Below are 19,082 nucleotides of genomic sequence, written 5' to 3'. Positions count from 1 at the left end.
TATTTTACTATTAAACAGATAATTATTGCATTTTGGATGAGCAATGTTTGAAGTTGTAAAACAGCCAATATACATGCCCTGTATTTAACTTACAGTCAAACTACATTACGATCTAGCAACACCTCAGAACACCTTGGCAACCATTCATTAAAAATACTAATAATTAATGTAATAATTTATTGAACATTAAACATCACCAACATGCTTCATGTCAAGCCAATAAAACACAGGCAACTGAGGTAAAATCAGCATAATATTCCTTGTCTTATATACATCTCTTAGTTTTTACTATAATATACACACACACACACACACACACACACACACACATATAGTAAATGTGTGTGTGTAAACACTGTATATATAAATATAAATTATATATTGTTACATATAATTTATAAATTATTTATTATATATTATATACAATCTCTCAATAATTATATATAAATATATAAATTACACAGCAAAAACTATCTGCTTAGCTTTAAAAATGAAAAAACTAAATGTAGAATTTATTTATACGATATCGTATCATATTAAACATTTTTATTGTCTGGTTTATGGACATCTTCAAGAAAATTGCAAATTATGTTCAGCAGACTTCAATTAGATTGCATTAATTGCATTATTAAATTTACAATTAGATCTCGTTCATAAACTTTAGTTAATACACTAGTTAACATTAACTAACTATGAGCGATATATTTCCACATTTGTAAACTTTTGTTAATGGTAGTTAAAAATAAAAATTGTTCATTTTTTGTTCATGTTAGTTCACAGTGCATTAAGCTTTTGAATTGAAAAATGTAGAAATTGACATGAACAATAATTCTACAGCGTTTATTCATCTTTGTTAAACGTACTTAAGTAATGTTGACAAGTATAAATCGTATTGTGAAGCATTGCCTTAAATGGCATTATAGAATCTCATTTATGTTCAAATTTTCAATTTCCCTATCTTTCCTACTTTGGAGAAAATGTAATTACATCAGCGTAAAGTTTAATCTAGAAAAGATCCCATCTGCGTTTTCCATTAGTTCATCCTTGACCGTTCTGCTTTGGCTGTAATTGGCTTCTCCTGCGTGAGTTTGGACAGGCTCAGTAGCTCGTGCTCTGAGTGGCTGAAGCTCCTGTCAATCAAGCGCGAGGGGCGGGGCTTTACTGGACAAATGAAACGCAGTCCTGCAGTTAACAACACGCGAGCAAAAACAGGAGCGGAAATGCATACCTGTGTCTGATTTGTTAAAAGCAGGACCCTCCAAACACACAGTCCTAATGGCCTGCTGAATGTCTGCGGACAAAAATAGACGTGGCAGATGGAGGGAATGAGAGAGAGAAAGAGAAAGAGAAAGAGAGAGACATTTGGAGGTGTAGGTTGGGAAAATAAACTCATCTCTTACATAAATGGGTGATTTATATTCTGCAGTACATTTTCATGTTCCCATCGGATGTGTCATATACTGGATAAGTAAAGTTTCATCCCATTAACAGTTCCTTCATGACATCATCCTCCAGGAAATGACATCATTTTGGAGGGAAAACAGCAGCAAGTATTATCAATAGATGTGCGACAGTATTTGGTTTGCGTCTCACTAAACAAATCAGTTTGACATTTCAAAAGATGGTTAAAATATGAAAACAAAGTCGGCTTAAGTATTAAAGTGTCTGCAAACATTATGATGCAGAGTTCAGAAGATCTTACAGAACAGCAACGACCCCAAAAGAACAAGGAATATATAAACATGTACTTTATTTACATATATTTGCATTCGAGGGTCACTGCTGTTCACTTTGCCTTGAAGGCGCTTCCTTTTTGCTGTGAAATCTCTCCCAGTGGGCGGAGTCTTCCTCGGTTAGGGGCGTGGCTCCGGACACCAGATCACTGAAACTCAAGTGTGTGAACAAAAGGGGCGGGGCTTCACACACACTTCCACCATCCTCCTATAAAACAAAGAAGTATGACGTCAGGAACTGCGCTGACTGACCTCTACAGTTGTGTAATATCTGTAAACTCACTTTAGACGTGTTGGTGTCTGGTTTTCCCAGCGCCACAGCGACGTGATGATCTTTGTCCAATAAGCTCTCCTGAAAAACAGGACGAGTTTTTACGCTTTTTTAACTTCCAACCATTAAATTGTATTACATATAGGCCTAGGCATATATATGTGTATATATATATATATATATATATATATATATATATATATGTGTGTGTGTGTATGTGTGTGTTTGTGTCTATATCTATATCTATACACAGTACTGTTCAAAATGTTGTCTTTTAATTAATACTTTTTATTCAGACATTTAAAATGTCACAAAAGATTCTATTTCAAACAAATGCTGTTCTTTTGAACTTTCTATTCATCAAAAAATCCTTCCACAGAAATATGAACCAGCACAACTGTTTTGAGCATCAAATCATCATATTATACTGATTTCTGAAGGATCATGTGACACTGAAGACTGGAGTAATGATGCTGAAAATTCAGCTTTAATCAAAGGAATAAATTACAGTTTAACAAATATTCATATAGAAATCTGTTTTTTAAATTGTAAAAATATTTCAGAAAATTAATGATTTTACTGTATTTTTTGTAATATATTTTGATATATATATATATAATGCAGCCCTGGCGAGCAGAAGAGAATTTTCTTTAAAAAATATACAAAATATTAATTATTCCAAACATTTGATCTGTAATACAGGATGAAAAGCCCAGAGCAATGAGGAACATGAGCTCAGTCTAGGAAGAGAGAAGACGTCTATGATCTGTGTCACGTTCACACACTCTGACAGACACAGAGAGACGAACCAGCACTGCAGGGCCATGAGAAACACACACACACACACACACACACACACACACACACAGACGCACACACACGCACTCACGCACACACAGACGCACTCACACACGCACTCATGCACACACACACACAAAACACGCACACACAGACGCACTCACACAAAACACGCACACACGCACACACATACATGCACACGCACTCTCTCTCTCTCACACACACACGCACTCTCTCTCACACACACACACACATACATACTCACACACATATACATACACGCACACGAACTCTCTCTCACACACATATACATACACGCACACGCACTCTCTCTCTCTCACACACACACGCACTCTCTCTCACACACACACACACATACATACTCACACACATATACATACACGCACACGAACTCTCTCTCACACACAAACATACATACTCACACACATATACATACACGCACACGCACTCTCTCTCACACACACACACACACACACACGCACTCTCTCTCACACACACATACATACTCACACATATACATACACGCACACGCACTCTCTCTCACACACACACATACATACTCACACACATATACATACACGCACACGCACTCTCTCTCACAAACACAAACATACATACTCACACACATATACATACACGCACACGCACTCTCTCTCACACACACACACACACACGCACTCTCTCTCACACACACATACATACTCACACACATATACACACACACACACGCACTCTCTCTCACACACACATACATACTCACACACATATACATACACGCACACGCACTCTCTCTCTCACACGCACACGCACTCTCTCTCACACACACACATACATCCTCACACACATATACATACACGCACACGCACTCTCTCACACACACACGTACTCTCTCTCACACACACACACACACACACACACACATACATACTCACACACATATACATACACGCACTCTCTCTCACACACACATACATGCACTCTCACACACACGCACACACACACAAGCAAAAGCTTCACCTGAAACGGAGCAGTTCCCACTTTGTCAGGACAATCTGTTGTTTATGGATCACAGCTTGTAAGTATATCTTATTATGTGTAGTTGTGTTTTTTATTAACAGTTCCAATTATAAGTTTTATGTAGTTGTTATGATGTAAATAAAGGGCAAAGCTTTGCCTTCGCTCGCCTGCTAACTAACATGACAGTATTGATGTAGTGTTTACTGAGGCTTTTGTAAGACTGTTCGCCGCCTCTCTGGAAAATCAACTAAATTAATCCGTTCTGGACGATCCTCTTGTTTGTTGACATTCTTAAGTCTGAATCAGGCTTAAACTGGTTTAAAATTGACACCATTGTTAATATTTGCGCTAAAGTTAGAGCTTGCGGTTATTAAGGGCGGGACATTTCCTGAACACGCGCTGAGTGCAGCCAATCACAGCACACTGGGCCAGCTGACCAATCACAGCACATTTCCTATTTCAGAAGGAGGGGCTTCGTTTGAAAATCATGCGTTCAACTAGACTGGGGAGAGAGGAGCTGTAATAATGTAAAATATGGGAAAATAATGTGTTTTTTAAACTATCAAGCATTTTCTCATACAGCCCAAAAACAAAATCAAGACTTCTTGAAAGGGCATAATAGGAATGAAAGTCTTGAACAAACACCTCAAATATCCAGTCCTCCTCTTCGTTATCCAGGAACATCCGTGTCTGCCGGTACACTTGCCCCTCTCGCATCTGATTGGGCGAGACGTGAAACTCCACCCTCTGCAGGTCGAAGCCCAGTCCTGTGCCAATCGCTTTGATGAAGCTCTCCTTCAGCGCCTCGACGCCAGAGAAACCGACCAATCACAGGGGATCAGGAAGGAAACGCAAGGAAAAACATTGTGTATATACAGTAAATATATATTTCCTGACCACATTCTCTCCAACAGCACATTAAATTGATACCAGTACGTGTGTGTGTGTGAGTGTGTCTGTGTGTGTGGGTGGGTGAGTTAGTGTGTGTGTGTGGGACTGTGTGAGTGTGTCTGTGTGTGTGTGGGTGAGTGAGTGAGTGTGTGTGTGAGTTTATGTGGGTGTGTGAGTGTGTGTGGGCGCGAGTACAGTATGTGTGTGTGTGTGGGTGAGTGAGTGTATGTGCGTGTATGTGTGTGTGAGTGCGTGTGCGCGTGTGTGTGTGAGAGTATATGTGTGTGTGTGTGTGTGTGTGTGGGCGTGAGTGTGTGTGTGTGTGTGTGTGTGTGTGTGTGTGTGTGTGAGAGAGTATGAGTATATGTGTGTGTGGGTGTGAGTATATGTATATGTGTGTGGGTGTGAGTATGAGTATATGCGTGTGTGTGTGTGTGTGAGAGTATATGTGTGCGTGTGGGTGAGTGTATGTGCGTGTGTGTGAGTGCGTGTGTGTGTGAGTGCATGTGTGTGAGTATGTGTGTGGGTGTGAGTATGAGTGTGTGTGTATGAGTATATGTGTGCGTGTGGGTGAGTGAGTGTATGTGCGTGTGTGTGAGTGCGTGTGCGTGTGCGTGAGTATGTGTGTGTGTGTGTGTGTGTGTGTGTGTGTGTGTGTGTGAGAGAGTATGAGTATATGTGTGTGTGGGTGTGAGTATGAGTGTATGTGTATGAGTATATGCGTGCGTGTGTGTGTGTGTGTGTGTGTGTGTGTGTGTGTGTGTGTGAGAGTATATGTGTGCGTGTGGGTGAGTGAGTGTATATGCGTGTGTGTGTATATGTGTGTGTGGGCGTGAGTGTGTGTGTGTGTGTGTGTGAGAGAGTATGAGTATATGTGTGTGTGGGTATGAGTATATGTATATGTGTGTGGGTGTGAGTATGAGTATATGTATATGTGTGTGGGTGTGAGTATGAGTATATGTATATGTGTGTGGGTGTGAGTATGAGTATATGCGTGTGTGTGTGTGTGTGTGTGTGTGTGTGTGTGTGTGTGTGTGTGTGAGAGTCCTCAAATGACCACAGACTGGCACAACTGAGTCATGCTGAAGTGATGAGATCACATCGCCATGGAAACAGTGATCAGAATTGGAACAGTTTCATCCAGTACAATTTCTCTCGCGCTGTGATATGCTCATAGATGTGTGTGTGTGGTGTGTGTATGTGTGGTGTGGGGTGTGTGCCTCATTGCCTGGAGGTGATGATGATGATGATGATGATGGTGCAGGAAGCAGCAGTTGCTATAGTTACCCAGTGCCTATAAAACATGTCCAGTTGGTCCCAGTCGGAGCCGGCCGTCCGGATGTTCTTCCACTCCAGATCCGTGAACTGGCGATTCATGATGCGGAAAAACTCCTGCGTGGAGCCACTGCCTGATAAACACACACGTAACACACCTTAAAGCTACAACTCTTCACCTCTGAGTTCTACGTCAGAGATTTTATGATGAATCATAAGCCTGACAGCAGCCGCTCTGGATTTACCAGCTTTATGAATAATCGAGCTCTGTTATGATTGACACTGCTGCTTAACACTGAACAGGTGTTGATATGCAAATGTGCGCGATCATATGCTAATGAGCTCATAGCCGTGATGTCATAATTGAGTTGTGTTTGCGATATAGTTCATAAAATGTGGAGGGAGTTTTGAGTTAAAGGGGTCATATAATGCCATTTTTGTACAAGCTAATATGATTCTTTAGGGTCTAAATTAAAAGTTTGTAATATACTTTAATTAAAAATTCTCATTAGTATTGTAAGAAAACACTCATTTTACCTGGTCAAAAACTGCTCTGTTTTCAGCACGCCGTTTCAGTGCATGGGTCTTTAAATGATAATGAGCTTTGCTCACCCCGCCCCTCTGTTCTGTGTGTACACCGTTTCTAACACAATAACACAATAACCATAACGCGTTGTTCATTATAAACGTGGGATTATGAATTATATTGAGAACGTCGTACATAGAAAACATGCTGTAATGTTCCCTGAGTGTAAAAATAGCTGCATTCATCGTGAAGCGTGCAAGCGATTTGCAAAGATTAATATAAAGATTAATATAAAGGTCAATAAAACGTTACACTTCAGTTCTTCTGGAGGTGCAGCAGGAACACGAATAGTTGGTACGATCCTTTTTTCAGGAGCAGCTTCTTAGCAAAACCAGCTTTATACTGACTGTTTGATGTACTGTTTGTAAAGCAGTCTGGTGTGTGAAATGATTCGCGCAAACATGAAAGCATTGACGTTGATCGTGGGGAATATTCCCTTCGAAAATAAACTCAGCCACTGCGTCTTCAGCGGTTCGGATTTAGGAACATCAGAATGATGCTGTGTTCGTTATTACACCCAAGAACAGAACACCACAATCGCTTAGACGCCATTCTGCTCAGTGCTCCAGCGTATCAACAATGAACGCGCGGACTTTGATTGACAGCTCGCTCAGGAGCGAGGGCGGGTCTGTGTTCAAACGCTGCTGTCAATCAACAATCGTGGGAGGGGCGTCCGACCGTGTGACGTCACTAGGTCAAATGGCTTGATTTTAGATGGGGAAAACATATAAGAAGATTTAAAAAAAAAACACTGGATTGATTTTTTTCATTTTATGATGGTTGTGTACAGGCACTGCCAACACACATTTCAGTACAATCAACTTGTAAAAGTGCATGTACCATTATATGACCCCTTTAAGGATGTTATAGTTTCTCACATTAAACATTTGTATTGCGTCAAAAAGATCGAGACAAATCAGTGATTTAATAATCATATCAAACTTATTCTTTCAAAAGAGCAACTTCAATAATCATGTTCTGCATAAAAACACGATTCCCAAAGAGCTAATGCAGATTCACATTCTACAGTAGAGCCAGGAATGAGGTAATAAAGCTTGCTCCTCTCCCAGCCTCACTCCAGCACAGGTAGAGAGCAACACCTGGTGGCCGCCGGTGGAACCGCAGTGTTGGATTGGTTAGTATATAGGATAATGTACCGTGACGGTAGTTGAACAAAGGATTAGTTTCAAGTTAACTGTTTTAATTTTCCTTGCTTTTATTTTGTGATTATTTGGGTATTTCTTTCTATGTAAAGCACTTTGAATTGCCATAGTGTATGAAATGTGCTATATAAATAAACTTGACAAAACCAAATCAATCCAACCAGGCTTTGTTGGTACCATGATCATCAACTGTCTCTGTCAACTCAGGCTCTGATCCTGAGTTTAGATGTGACATCAGTAGCGAACAGCCAATCACACGCTGAGAAAGAGTGAAACTGCGATTCATTTCTCGCGAGAGAAGCGGCGCGATTCACTTCTCTCTTCTGCAGGATATTATGAAAAATATGAATAATTTAAACTAATTTACACAGCAAGAAGAAAAAAGCTGTCTGTGAAACACAACAACTAAAAGAATAAGTCTTGCTATATCAGTGCAAGTTTGTGCAGTTGATAAAGGTATCGAGGGAATTGAACATTGACATGTAGTCATTTTATAGCTTTATCTATTGATTCTAAAGCGTATTTATATTACCTTTATACTGTATATTTAAACTGTGCGTGATAATAATCGATAAACTAAAATTGTACGTGTTATCGATTAATAATTACATAATATCTAAATCATACAAATGTATTATTCTAAATAAGCGTTACTAAAAGCCAGACGATTTTGTCTTTAAAAATCCTTTCCTTTAATTTGGAGTAGAAATGGGTGGAGTGACTTTATCGCATCACACATGTGACACTTTGCTCACAGCTGATTGGTCCAAGATCGGTTTGAGATCTCTTCCCTGGAACATCACCTGTCCCGGACCAGGTTAGCCGTCGAGTGAGAGTTACTATTGCGATGAACATTGCTAAAAGACAAGCCACTTTCATGGTGCCTAAAACCCAGGGTTGGCGCAAACTAACCTGAAACATATCTGGCTATCCAGCTAAACCGGCTTCATGGTACAGGCCAGATGTGGAGTCAGCTGGACATTACTGTGAAATGTTGCCTGTATATTCCCGATGAAACTCTGAATCAACACACACCAATGCTACACTTTTCTAAATGTCGTAATTATACGTTAACAAACAAGTATTCATTACTCTTTGTTTCTGCATTAAATTATTACATTGTTTAAATTAATAGCTTTTTCGCTAACTGTGATTTTGTATATGTACATTTGTGAAACACTTAGACCGTTTCCTCTGATAACAGACTCTACACTGTAATGTGGACTCGTGTGTTTTCTGTAAAGCTGCTGTGAAATGATGTGTATTGTGAAAAGCGCTGTAGAAACACACGTGAATTGAACTGAATTGGATGTGATCTGCTGAATAGAGCGTGAGAGTTGACCTGGTCTGCTGGTCTTCATCAGGTCGATGCCCACCGGGCGTCCCGGTTCTGCTCCCAGCACAGCGTAGTCTCCCTGATGGGACACGTTGAAGCTCCAGAGGGAGGACGAGGGCCGGGACAGGTACGGTTTCCCCCGCGCGGTTCTGTCCAGGAGAAACCCGTCCCAGGCCAAACCCATCTTCTCACAAACCAGCTTTCTGATCAACAGACGTCCGGCCTGGTGTAAGAAACACACACACACACACACACACACACACACACACGAATGAATGAACATCAATGCAAAAGTTCTAAAGATCTAAAATCACAGATGGGTAAACAATTTGTAAATGTATCTATCTATCTATCCATCTATCTATCTACCTATCCATGCATCTATCTATGTATCTGTCTGTTTATCTATCTATCTATCTTTCTAATCTATCTATCTTTCTTTCATTCTATCTCTCTATCACTATATCTATCATTCTATCATTCGATCTATCTCTATCTATCTATCTATCTATCTATCTATCTATCTATCTATCCATCTATCTTTCATTCTATCGCTCTCTCTCTCTCTATCTCTTTCATTCTATCGATCTATCTATATCTATCATTCTATCTATCATTATATCATTCGATCTATCTATCGTTCTATCCATCTATCGTTCTTTCATTCTATTGCTCTATCACTCTATCTATCATTCTTTCATTCTATCGCTCTATCATTATATCGCTCTATCTATCTATCTATCTATCTATCCATCCATCCATCCATCCATCCATCCATCCATCCATCCATCCATCCATCCATCATTTCAATTTTAGTAACCTTATTTGACAAAAACTGAACTTTTGTATCAAGGCGCTGTGTGCAATGGGAAACTGCAATGTAAATTACATAAAATAACAACAGTGCAAATGAAAAGTAATATCCACACATAAAATAAAAAGGACAAAATAAATCTATAACATTGATTATGTATTATTATAATTATTGTTTATCATTTCAACATTTATTGTAATAGTCTACTCATCCATCAGTCAGTTGTATACACACACACACACACACACACCATGGCAGATTTCGCATCTTTGGCGAACACGAACTGCCCGATCCGCTCCTTCTCCTCGGGTTGGATGCAACGGGCCGCCAGTGTCCACTCGGAACGGGTCGGTACCCACGAACCGCACCGGAACGCCCACCGGACCCCGTCCATCAACGACTGTCAATGTCTTATAGTCCTACACTAGTAGAAATACACATAATTATAAACGGAGCAATTCCAATAGGGTCCTCACACCATCGGTGAAAAATTGCGATTGCGATTAATATTAATTAATAATACCTATTATTATTATTTTATAGTATTTTCTGCAATATGCATCATTTGTCTGGCTGGCTCTGGTTCGCCTGAACATGTGTCCCAAAACACACACAGGATTCCGGAAGAGGATTCTATGGGCGGGGCTAAACAATGAGCGCCTCACTTGATTGGCTGACGGAAAGGGGCGGTGACGCTCGTCGGCCAATGGCGCAGGGGATTCGCGCGTTGTCGGAAGTGTTCGGCTCAGTTCGGCAACGTTGTGGAGGCGGAGCGAGACGCGTGTGTGTGGACGGAGTGGATGATGCTTTTCTTCACCGGTGAGTGTTTGAATAAATAATCAAATAACCCTCACTGTATTGTGTGGTGTGTATTATGGCGTTTATTTTATGCAAAGAGCCATACGTGCAAAACATCATAGTATATGTGCTATAATAGAAGCCCTTTCTGGCGACATGTTAGTAAGTGAACTGCAAAAACAACCGCCGTACTGATGTGTTTATGTTTTATTATAAATTATGTTTTATTAGCATGATGCTATACTGATAATCATACATTATATGGATACACACCAAAATCACCATAGTTACTAGTTATCTACTATGGTTGTACTGTGGTATCGGATGGTAATATAAAGGTACTGCATGGCTACCATATTTAATTATCATGTTATTTACATGATAATCCTAGTAGCTTATAATAATACAGTGATACATGTGGAAAAAAAAAACCTTATAGTACCATGGTGGTTTCGTTTTTGTTTTTGTAACACTTTTTATTTTTACAGTGTCATTGTTACACGTTACATGCTGCTACTATAGTAATAATTGTAAATTATAAACAATTACATGCAACTAACCCAAAACAAAACCCTAATCCTAACCTTACAGTAAGTTCATGTAGTTACTTAATATTACTCAGTACTTAAATGTAAAGTACAGAGTAACAAAGAAACCTTCAAATAAAGTGTAACCGATTTTGGTAACACTTTTGTTGCATATGTTACATGTATTTACCGTAGTAATAACACTAAATTACATGCAACTAACCCTCAACCAAATCCTAATCCTACCCTAACCCTTATAGTAAGTACATGTTGTTCATTAATATTACTCAGTATTTAAATGTAAATTACAGTGTAACAATGACTCCTTCAAATAAAGTGTAACCAATTTTTTTGTTAGTGTTGTTACATTGTAATATCATACTTTATCAAACTTTATTTGTAAAGGATATACTGTACACTACTGTTCAAAAGTTTGTGGTCAGATTTTAAATGAAATAATAATTTTATTCAGCAACAAATATCAATGTGATTAAATTGATCACAGTTTTTATTCATCAAAAAAAAAAAAACTTCCACAAAAATATGAAGCAACGCAACTGTTTTCAACACTGATAATAATAGGAAATGTTTTTTGAGCGTCAAATCATCATATTATACTGATTTCTGAAGGATCATGTGACACTGAAGACTGGAGTAATGATGTAATTTGATCACAGGAATAAATTACATTTCACTATATATTCACATAGGAAACTAGCTATTTTGCATTGTAATAATATTTCACAATTTTTAGTGTGTTTATTGTATTTCTTAATCAAATAAGTGCAGCCTTAGTGATACAAAAGATACCACACATAGAAAAAACTAAAAAATAAAATAAAAATCTCGCTGACCCCAAATTTTTATAGTACTGTATTAATATAGTATAGTATAAATCTGCACACTCGAAGCGTTCTGGTTTTATTTATCATTGTTTTTTGTGCATATAAAAGATTGTCCAGTTCTGTCTTGATTCTTTCAGACGTTACCAATATCGTATGTAACTAAAGGTGTGTGTCTGTGTGTTGTAGGAGACCTGTGTTAGACGCCTGCACTAGATGTGGGTCAACATGAACTTGACAGAAACCTTTCAATCTCCAATCATTTAGCCAATCACCCTCAGCATGGACTTCCTCCAGATGAAGCACCTGAAGAGGAAGAGGAAGAGCAACTACAGCGTGAAGGAAACTCAGACTCTCATCCGCGAGATCCACAAGCGGCGTGAGATCCTGTTCTCCCGGCAGCAGAACATGGCCATCAACGAGCTGAAGCGGCGTGCGTGGGAAGAGGTCGCGGACAGCGTGAACGCGCTCGGAGAGGGTGAGCTGAGGACGGCGGCCGAGGTCAAGCGGCGATACCTGGACTGGCGAGCCCTCATGAAGCGAAAACAGCTTCAGGCCGAGCTGGCGTCTGGATTGAAGCAGGAGTTTGAGTCTTCGTCTCCCGATAACGAAGCGTCTTTGGGCGGTGGTGACCAGTCGCTGGACCTCAGTGGGTTTTCCAAAGACTCGTCATGCGACTGGCAGGACCTGACGGACCTCGGGGAGCCCAGCACACACACGCCTGGGGTCAAAATGGAGGACGACGAGGCCAGCAGCTACAGAGTATGTACTGGGAACAGAGACATGCTTTTTCACATTCTGTTAGCAGATTTTCCGGTTACACTTTATTTTAAGGTGTCATTGTTACAGTGTAATTATATATTTAAGTACTGAGTAATATTAAGCAACTACATGTACTTACTATAGGGTTAGGGTTTGGTTGAGGGTTAGTTGCATGTAATTATGCATAATTTACTGTTATTACTATGGTAAGTACATGTGCAACAAGGACACTGTAAAATAAAGTGTTACCAATATTCCTCTTCTAATCCTCACACCATGGGGGTCAAAAGTCATCAAGTTGGTTCAGTTTGGTCATCAAATATTCGTTCAAATGTTTGGGGTCAGGACTTTTTATTTTATTTTTTAAAGGAATTAATATTTTTATTTAGCAAGGAGGCATTAATTTGATCAAAAATTGACAGTAAAGACATTTAAAATTTTACAAAAGATTCTATTTCAAATAAATTACGTTCTTTTAAGCTTTCTTTTCATCAAGGAATTCTGAAATAAAAATGCATCACAGTTTCCACAAAAACTGTTTTCAACACTGATAATAATCATAAATGTTTCTTGAGCATCAAATCCTCATATTAGAGTGATTTCTGAAGGATCATGTGACACTGAAGACTGGAGTAATGATGCTGGAAATTCAGCTTTGATCACAGGAATAAATTACACTTTACTATATATTCACATAGAAAACAGCTATTTTGCATTGTAATAATATTTTACTGTTTTTATTGTATTTTTTAATCAAAGTCCAGCTTTAGTGAGAAGAAGATACTTCTCAGATCTCAGTGAGAGAATGAGACTTCTTTTAAAAAGCAAATAAAGCTTGTCAGCTTTTGACCGCCATCGTCCGAGGATTAGGCCTGGGATTTTCTGGCATTATTGACAACCTTATTGTATTTTGACATGATATTTATCTTTGCTGAAAATACCACTTAAAGCTATACAACTTTTTCTGCTCAGAATTTAAATAATGAGTGAACACATCATAAAACAGTCTTCCAAACCGTCTATGCCTTCCCCTAAACCACTATGGTAAACCTATAATAATTAGAGCTGCACGATTCTGTATAAATTGAGAATCGTGATTTTTTCAGAATAGCGATTCTCCAACAATTCTGAACAGACAACTAAACCAAATAACATGTAATTTACTAGATGTTCAGACACAATGTTAATTGCTGCAGTCTATTTAAAAGTGAAAATGATTCAATGACTCACTCATAAATACTTCAATTGTTTCATTACTGGATGAATCAACATTTTTGAATGAAAGATTCAATGACTCACTCATAAATACTTCACTTGTTTCATTATTGGATGAATCAACATTTTTGAACGATTCTTTTGAATGAATGATTCAATGACTCACTCATAAATACTTGTTTCATTACTGGATGAATCAAAAATTTTGAACGATTCTTTTGAATGAATGATTCAATGACTCACTCATAAATACTTCACTTGTTTCATTACTGGATGAATCAACATTTTTGAACGATTCTTTTGAATGAATGATTCAATGACTCGCTCATAAATACTTCACTTGTGTCATTACTGGATGAATCAACATATTTGAACGATTCTTTTGAATGAATGATTCAATGACTCACTCATAAATACTTAACTTATTTCATTACTGGATGAATCAACATTTTTGAACGATTCTTTTGAATGAATGATTCAATGACAAATACATTTTTTAACAGTCACTTGTCGCCAGTACTTCTGAGATAATTTGTATATTATTGTAAGACCGAAATAATGACACAACAGCTTTCCCCCTGTCCCCCTGTGGTGAAAATCAAGGTTTTAATGTTGTTTATGTGTCCATGTGGTGTTTTTAATGTGCTTTAAGACAAACCATGTGTAAATTCATAAGTCGACAGCATTGCTGAGTATTTTCTCCTTAAAACTGCAGTGAACCAAAGACAGTCTCAAAAACACGCTTTGAAATCGCTGGTGTTTCTGACGTCACAAACTACCTTGTAACCAATCAACGTGTGATCGTCAACCAGTGGATCTCCGAGCTGAGTGAGTGGAGGCGGGGCTCATTTGCATATTCATAGAACCACACTAAATGAGGCAAGGGTGTCGAGTTACATTCAAGCTATTTTAAGGCATGAAGACTTTTTTCTTTTGTTAAATGAAAGGAAAAAACGTTTAAATATGTAATTTTGGTGATCAAAGGTGAGTTTTAAAGGAGACAATTATTGACGACAGGTGGAGTTTAAATTAAAATACCAACTGGCTAAAAGTTACCCTTTAAACTTTTTGTTTCTCTACTTAGTTTCTGTTTGTAATTTTCCATCTCCTTAGTTGGAGGCGGAGGTTGGAGAAGGTGGGGAGGGTGAGGACGACGACGAAGACTGTTTTCCCTCCATCCTCCCTGATATGGACCGTGAGGGGCGAGTTCCTGAGGTTTTCGCTCACATCGATGAATTCGGCGTGCTGAGCTCCACAAAGCCCGCGACTGCAGGCCGGGACCTGGGCCTCGGAGTTGGCGGCATAAGCGGGATGGGCGTAGCTGGATTGGGCCTGTCCGGAGGGGAGAACACAAGTATACTGGTGGCGCTGGAGAGGCAGAGACTGGACCTGGAGAAACACCGCTTGCAGGTGGAGTCCGAACGACTGCAGGTGGAGAAAGAGCGCCTCCTGGTGGAGAAGGAGAGGTTGCGGCAGGGCGAGGTGGAGAGGGAGAGGTTGCAACTGGAGAAGGAACGTCTACAGGTGGAGAGAGAACGATTACGATTAGTCTTGCAACAAAACACGCCTCTCCAGCAAAGCCCCGCCCCTTCCACCTCTGTAGCCACGCCCACAACGTCATCCTCCGCCCCCTCGTCATCCTCATTGGACGGAGAGAAGGACAGGAAGCTGGCTTGGCCAATGGTAGTGGATTTGGAGGCGGAGAGGCTGAAGTTAGAGAAAGAGCGCCTCCTGCTGGAGAAAGAGAGACTGCAGTTCTTCAAGTTTGAGTCGGGCAGACTGCAGATTGAGAAAGAGCGCCTCCAGGTGGAGAAAGAGAGGCTGCAGCTTCATAAAGATGGACAACAGATGACGCTGCACTCGTGAAACACCATAGATACAGTTGGGTAGGGGGGAAAAATCTTTTTTTTTCTATAGTTGCCCATTCATTTCTGTGGGAAAAACTAAAACATTTGTGTTTTTTGCACTTAATTTTATTTATTTTTTGCCTGAATAAATAAATAAGCTGAAAGAAGTCAAGCAATGAATACAAGCAGTTCATAAACAGGATCACTTCTCAACACATACAGCTGTAGACTTTGCATATGTTTATAAGTAAATATGAAATATGAACATTTAAATGCCTAATTTCACAATTAAAACAGAAACAGAAAGCTGTGATTCCATATAATCTAGTTGTTGAATTGCTTGTATTCACAGCACTTGTCTTCAGTGATGTTATTGTTAACTAAAATGAAAACTATAACAAATCGTTAACGTTAATTGACATAAAAATAAAATAGAATTATGTGAAATATAATTGGACTAAGTAGCAAAATTACTAAAACTGAAATAAAAATAAGCTATATGGAAATATTTAAAGCAAATATAATAAAAAGGACAAAAGCACATATCAGAATTACTGAAACTGAACATAATTCAAAATATTATAATAATGTATAATATTAAAATATTGTCTATAACTATTCTGAATTATTTTTATTTTTTTGCTTTATTTGAAGTGCAAAAATCAACTAGCTTTCCTTTCTAAAAAATAGCCAAATTGTACTGTTTTCTTCTCTTATCTTTTCCCTGCAGAAATGAATGGATATCTATGTTAAACAGGATTTCTAGACGCGTCGCCGGTGTATGACGTGTTTCTGACTGTATTTATAGATCAGGTCAGCCCACATGATTGCCTTCTGCTCATGCACAACAACTCGTGAGACGGTTTTATGCTTGAGTATTGTGTTTTGATATCTTGTAGAAGTTTGTGCAGAAGTATCTGAATGCACTTTTCACGCATTGAAAAAAAATGCCGATACTCCTGATGAATTTTTTACAAGATGTTAATATGTTCTTTGTGACCTTACTGTGTTTAATGTAAAACAGAGAGCTTAAAAGAGTTGGATTGTATAAGGGCTCTTATAAACGGCTGTGTTCACACTACCGGATGGATGGGGACCAAATCCGAGGCCTCATTTATCTGGATTCATTGTAAATGTGAATGTATGGTAATGTCCAAATTGTTCCTATAAATGATTTATACGTTCATATGCACAGACACTAGTGAGGCCACGCTTTTATTTTGAAACAATCAGGTTTTTCTCTGGTCTTGACATCAAAGTGGTTTCTATGGAAGCTTGTTTCCGCCACAGAATAAAACAAATTCGTTTTTTTTTTTTTTTTTTTACATTGCGAGAATGTCAGAATTGCGAGATATAAAGTCAGAATTGCGAGATATATAGTTGCATTGCAAGAAATAAACTCTGACTTTTTCTTGCAATTGCAAGTTTAAATCTCGCAAGTCTGACTTCATAACACGCAATTGCGACTTTATATCACACAATACTTAACCTCGCAATTGTGAGAAAAAAATTCAGAATTGCGAGATATAAAGTCAGAATTGCGAGATATAAAGTCAGAATAGCGTGATATAAAGTTGCATTGCAAGAAATAAACTGACTTTTTCTTGCAATTGCGAATTTAAATCTGGCAAGTCTGACTTTATAACACGCAATTGCGACTTTATATCGCGCAATTCTGAAACTCGCAATTGTGAGAAAAAGTCAGAATTGCGAGATATAAAGTCAGAATAGCATGATATAGAGTTGCATTGCGAGAAATAAACTGACTTTTTCTTGCAATTGCGAATTTAAATCTCGCAAGTCTGACTTAATAACATGCAATTGCGACTTTGTCACGCAATTCTAAAACTCGCAATTGCGAGAAAAAAAGTCAGAATTGCGAGATATAAAGTCAGAATAGCATGATATAGAGTTGCATTGCGAGAAATAAACTGACCTTTTCTTGCAATTGCGAATTTAAATCTCGCAAGTCTGACTTAATAACATGCAATTGCAACTTTGTCACGCAATTCTAAAACTCGCAATTGCGAGAAATAAACTCTGACTTTTTCTTGCAATCGCGAGTTTATATCTCGCAATTCTGACTTTATCACACGCAATTTCGACTTTATATCACGCAATTCTTAAACTTGCAATTGTGAGAAAAAAAAGTCAGAATTGTGAGATAAAAAGTCGCAATCAACTTTCTTTTTTTAATTCTATGGCGGAAACAAGCCTCTCACCTTCAGATTGTGCATAAGCTGATCAAACGCAGATAAATGTGTTCGCAAAACGACAGGTGCTCGGACTGAGTTTCACTAATGTGAACAGTCAAATAAAAATCTCATATTTCACCTCATAGTCAAGAGGACAAAATAAGGCCCATTCACTCCAAGGATGATAACGATGAAATTCCTTTAATCGTTCTAAATATAGAAGAATAGCAGAGCTCACACCACAACTATTACGATTACTGCACAGAGAAACAATATCATCAGATTCAGTTTCAAAACTATTTTTTTTCCAGCTGATGAATGATAAAAATACACAAAAGACAACCAATCAGAATCCATCCTGCTTTAAAGAGCTGGAGCATTTAAAGCGACAGGCGACAAAACTGCAGTGTACACTTATAATACACAGAAAGATATTGCTTATAGAGTAATCATTTTTTCATCTGATTTTGAGGTAAAACATGAGATTTTCTCCACAGGTTTGGTGAAATTCCCTCATAAGGGCCTGTAATGTGAATGTAAGTCAGTGTTTGTGTGTGTAGTTGTGTTCAGGCCTTGATGATCCCTGAAGTTCAGCTGTTGAGTGCTTGTCCGTTTCTGTGGTTGTGAAGTTCCTGTCGGACGTCACATTTAGGCCCACGTTTATGCGTTGTATCCAGTCAACTTGCGTTGCATTGAAGGTATATGTTTTTCTTATTATTTTATTTTTTTTATTGTTTCATGATCATTTTTTTTCATCCAAAAACGTGCGGTTCTTAGGCCTGTTTCTCACATCTCACATAAGCAGCTCACGTTTATTTTGGAGAAGGAGAAGTCGAGTTTCAAATCTGTGCCATTTTTTATTTTATTTTATACTGATCTTTAGCAGAAAATATAGCGGAGAGATTATCTGTGAACCCATTTTACTTTCTAAAAAAGTGATTGATTGTTTTTCATTGCATGTGGTTTTTTCCAACAAAAAAAAAAAATAAAA

General features: G+C 38.5%; 2 protein-coding genes across 4 annotated transcripts; one reads left to right on the top strand and one right to left on the bottom strand.

Moving 5' to 3' along the window:
* Window positions 1–518: 518 nt before the first annotated feature.
* On the bottom strand, window positions 519–10,526 carry aasdhppt (aminoadipate-semialdehyde dehydrogenase-phosphopantetheinyl transferase). 2 transcript variants are annotated; one of them, XM_081371597.1, is made up of 7 exons: window positions 10,429–10,526; window positions 10,156–10,329; window positions 9,098–9,314; window positions 6,019–6,140; window positions 4,486–4,644; window positions 2,017–2,085; window positions 519–1,941 (listed from the first exon to the last, which is right to left on the bottom strand). In XM_081371597.1, exons 2-7 carry the CDS (start codon window positions 10,297–10,299, stop codon window positions 1,777–1,779), a joined length of 876 nt encoding a protein of 291 aa, XP_081227723.1. In that variant the 5' UTR covers window positions 10,300–10,329; window positions 10,429–10,526; the 3' UTR covers window positions 519–1,776. The 2 variants fall into 2 exon arrangements, with proteins under 2 accessions (XP_081227723.1, XP_081227724.1); XM_081371598.1 differs by having other exon boundaries at window positions 525–1,941; window positions 10,156–10,324; window positions 10,429–10,517.
* A 143-nt stretch (window positions 10,527–10,669) lies between these two features.
* On the top strand, window positions 10,670–16,378 carry msantd4 (Myb/SANT-like DNA-binding domain containing 4 with coiled-coils). 2 transcript variants are annotated; one of them, XM_081369926.1, is made up of 3 exons: window positions 10,670–10,724; window positions 12,262–12,834; window positions 15,163–16,378. In XM_081369926.1, the coding sequence occupies exons 2-3, from the start codon at window positions 12,355–12,357 to the stop codon at window positions 15,913–15,915; spliced, it is 1,233 nt and encodes a 410-aa protein (XP_081226052.1). In that variant the 5' UTR covers window positions 10,670–10,724; window positions 12,262–12,354; the 3' UTR covers window positions 15,916–16,378. The 2 variants fall into 2 exon arrangements, with proteins under 2 accessions (XP_081226052.1, XP_081226053.1); XM_081369927.1 differs by having other exon boundaries at window positions 10,675–10,724; window positions 12,340–12,834; window positions 15,163–16,362.
* The last annotated feature ends 2,704 nt before the right edge of the window (window positions 16,379–19,082 follow it).

The sequence above is a fragment of the Scardinius erythrophthalmus genome, assembly GCF_964197995.2.
Source record: "Scardinius erythrophthalmus genome assembly, chromosome: 7".
In the NCBI taxonomy this organism is placed as follows: Eukaryota; Metazoa; Chordata; class Actinopteri; order Cypriniformes; family Leuciscidae; genus Scardinius; species Scardinius erythrophthalmus.
The sequence above is the reverse complement of the archived record's forward strand: the minus strand, read 5'-3'. Positions and strand labels throughout refer to the sequence as shown.

What these genes read in the sequence shown, in the direction of transcription:
- aasdhppt (XM_081371597.1), bottom strand. Translation starts at nt 10,299, where the DNA reads ATGGACGGGGTCCGGTGGGCGTTCCGGTGCGGTTCGTGGGTACCGACC. An exon ending in AGGAGGACTGGATATTTGAG is followed by an intron (nt 2,086 to 4,485) that starts GTGTTTGTTCAA and finishes CCTGTTTTTCAG; the next exon opens with GAGAGCTTATTGGACAAAGA. An exon ending in CAGACACCAACACGTCTAAA is followed by an intron (nt 1,942 to 2,016) that starts GTGAGTTTACAG and finishes TTTGTTTTATAG; the next exon opens with GAGGATGGTGGAAGTGTGTG.
- msantd4 (XM_081369926.1), top strand. Translation starts at nt 12,355, where the DNA reads ATGGACTTCCTCCAGATGAAGCACCTGAAGAGGAAGAGGAAGAGCAAC. An exon ending in ACGAGGCCAGCAGCTACAGA is followed by an intron (nt 12,835 to 15,162) that starts GTATGTACTGGG and finishes CCATCTCCTTAG; the next exon opens with TTGGAGGCGGAGGTTGGAGA.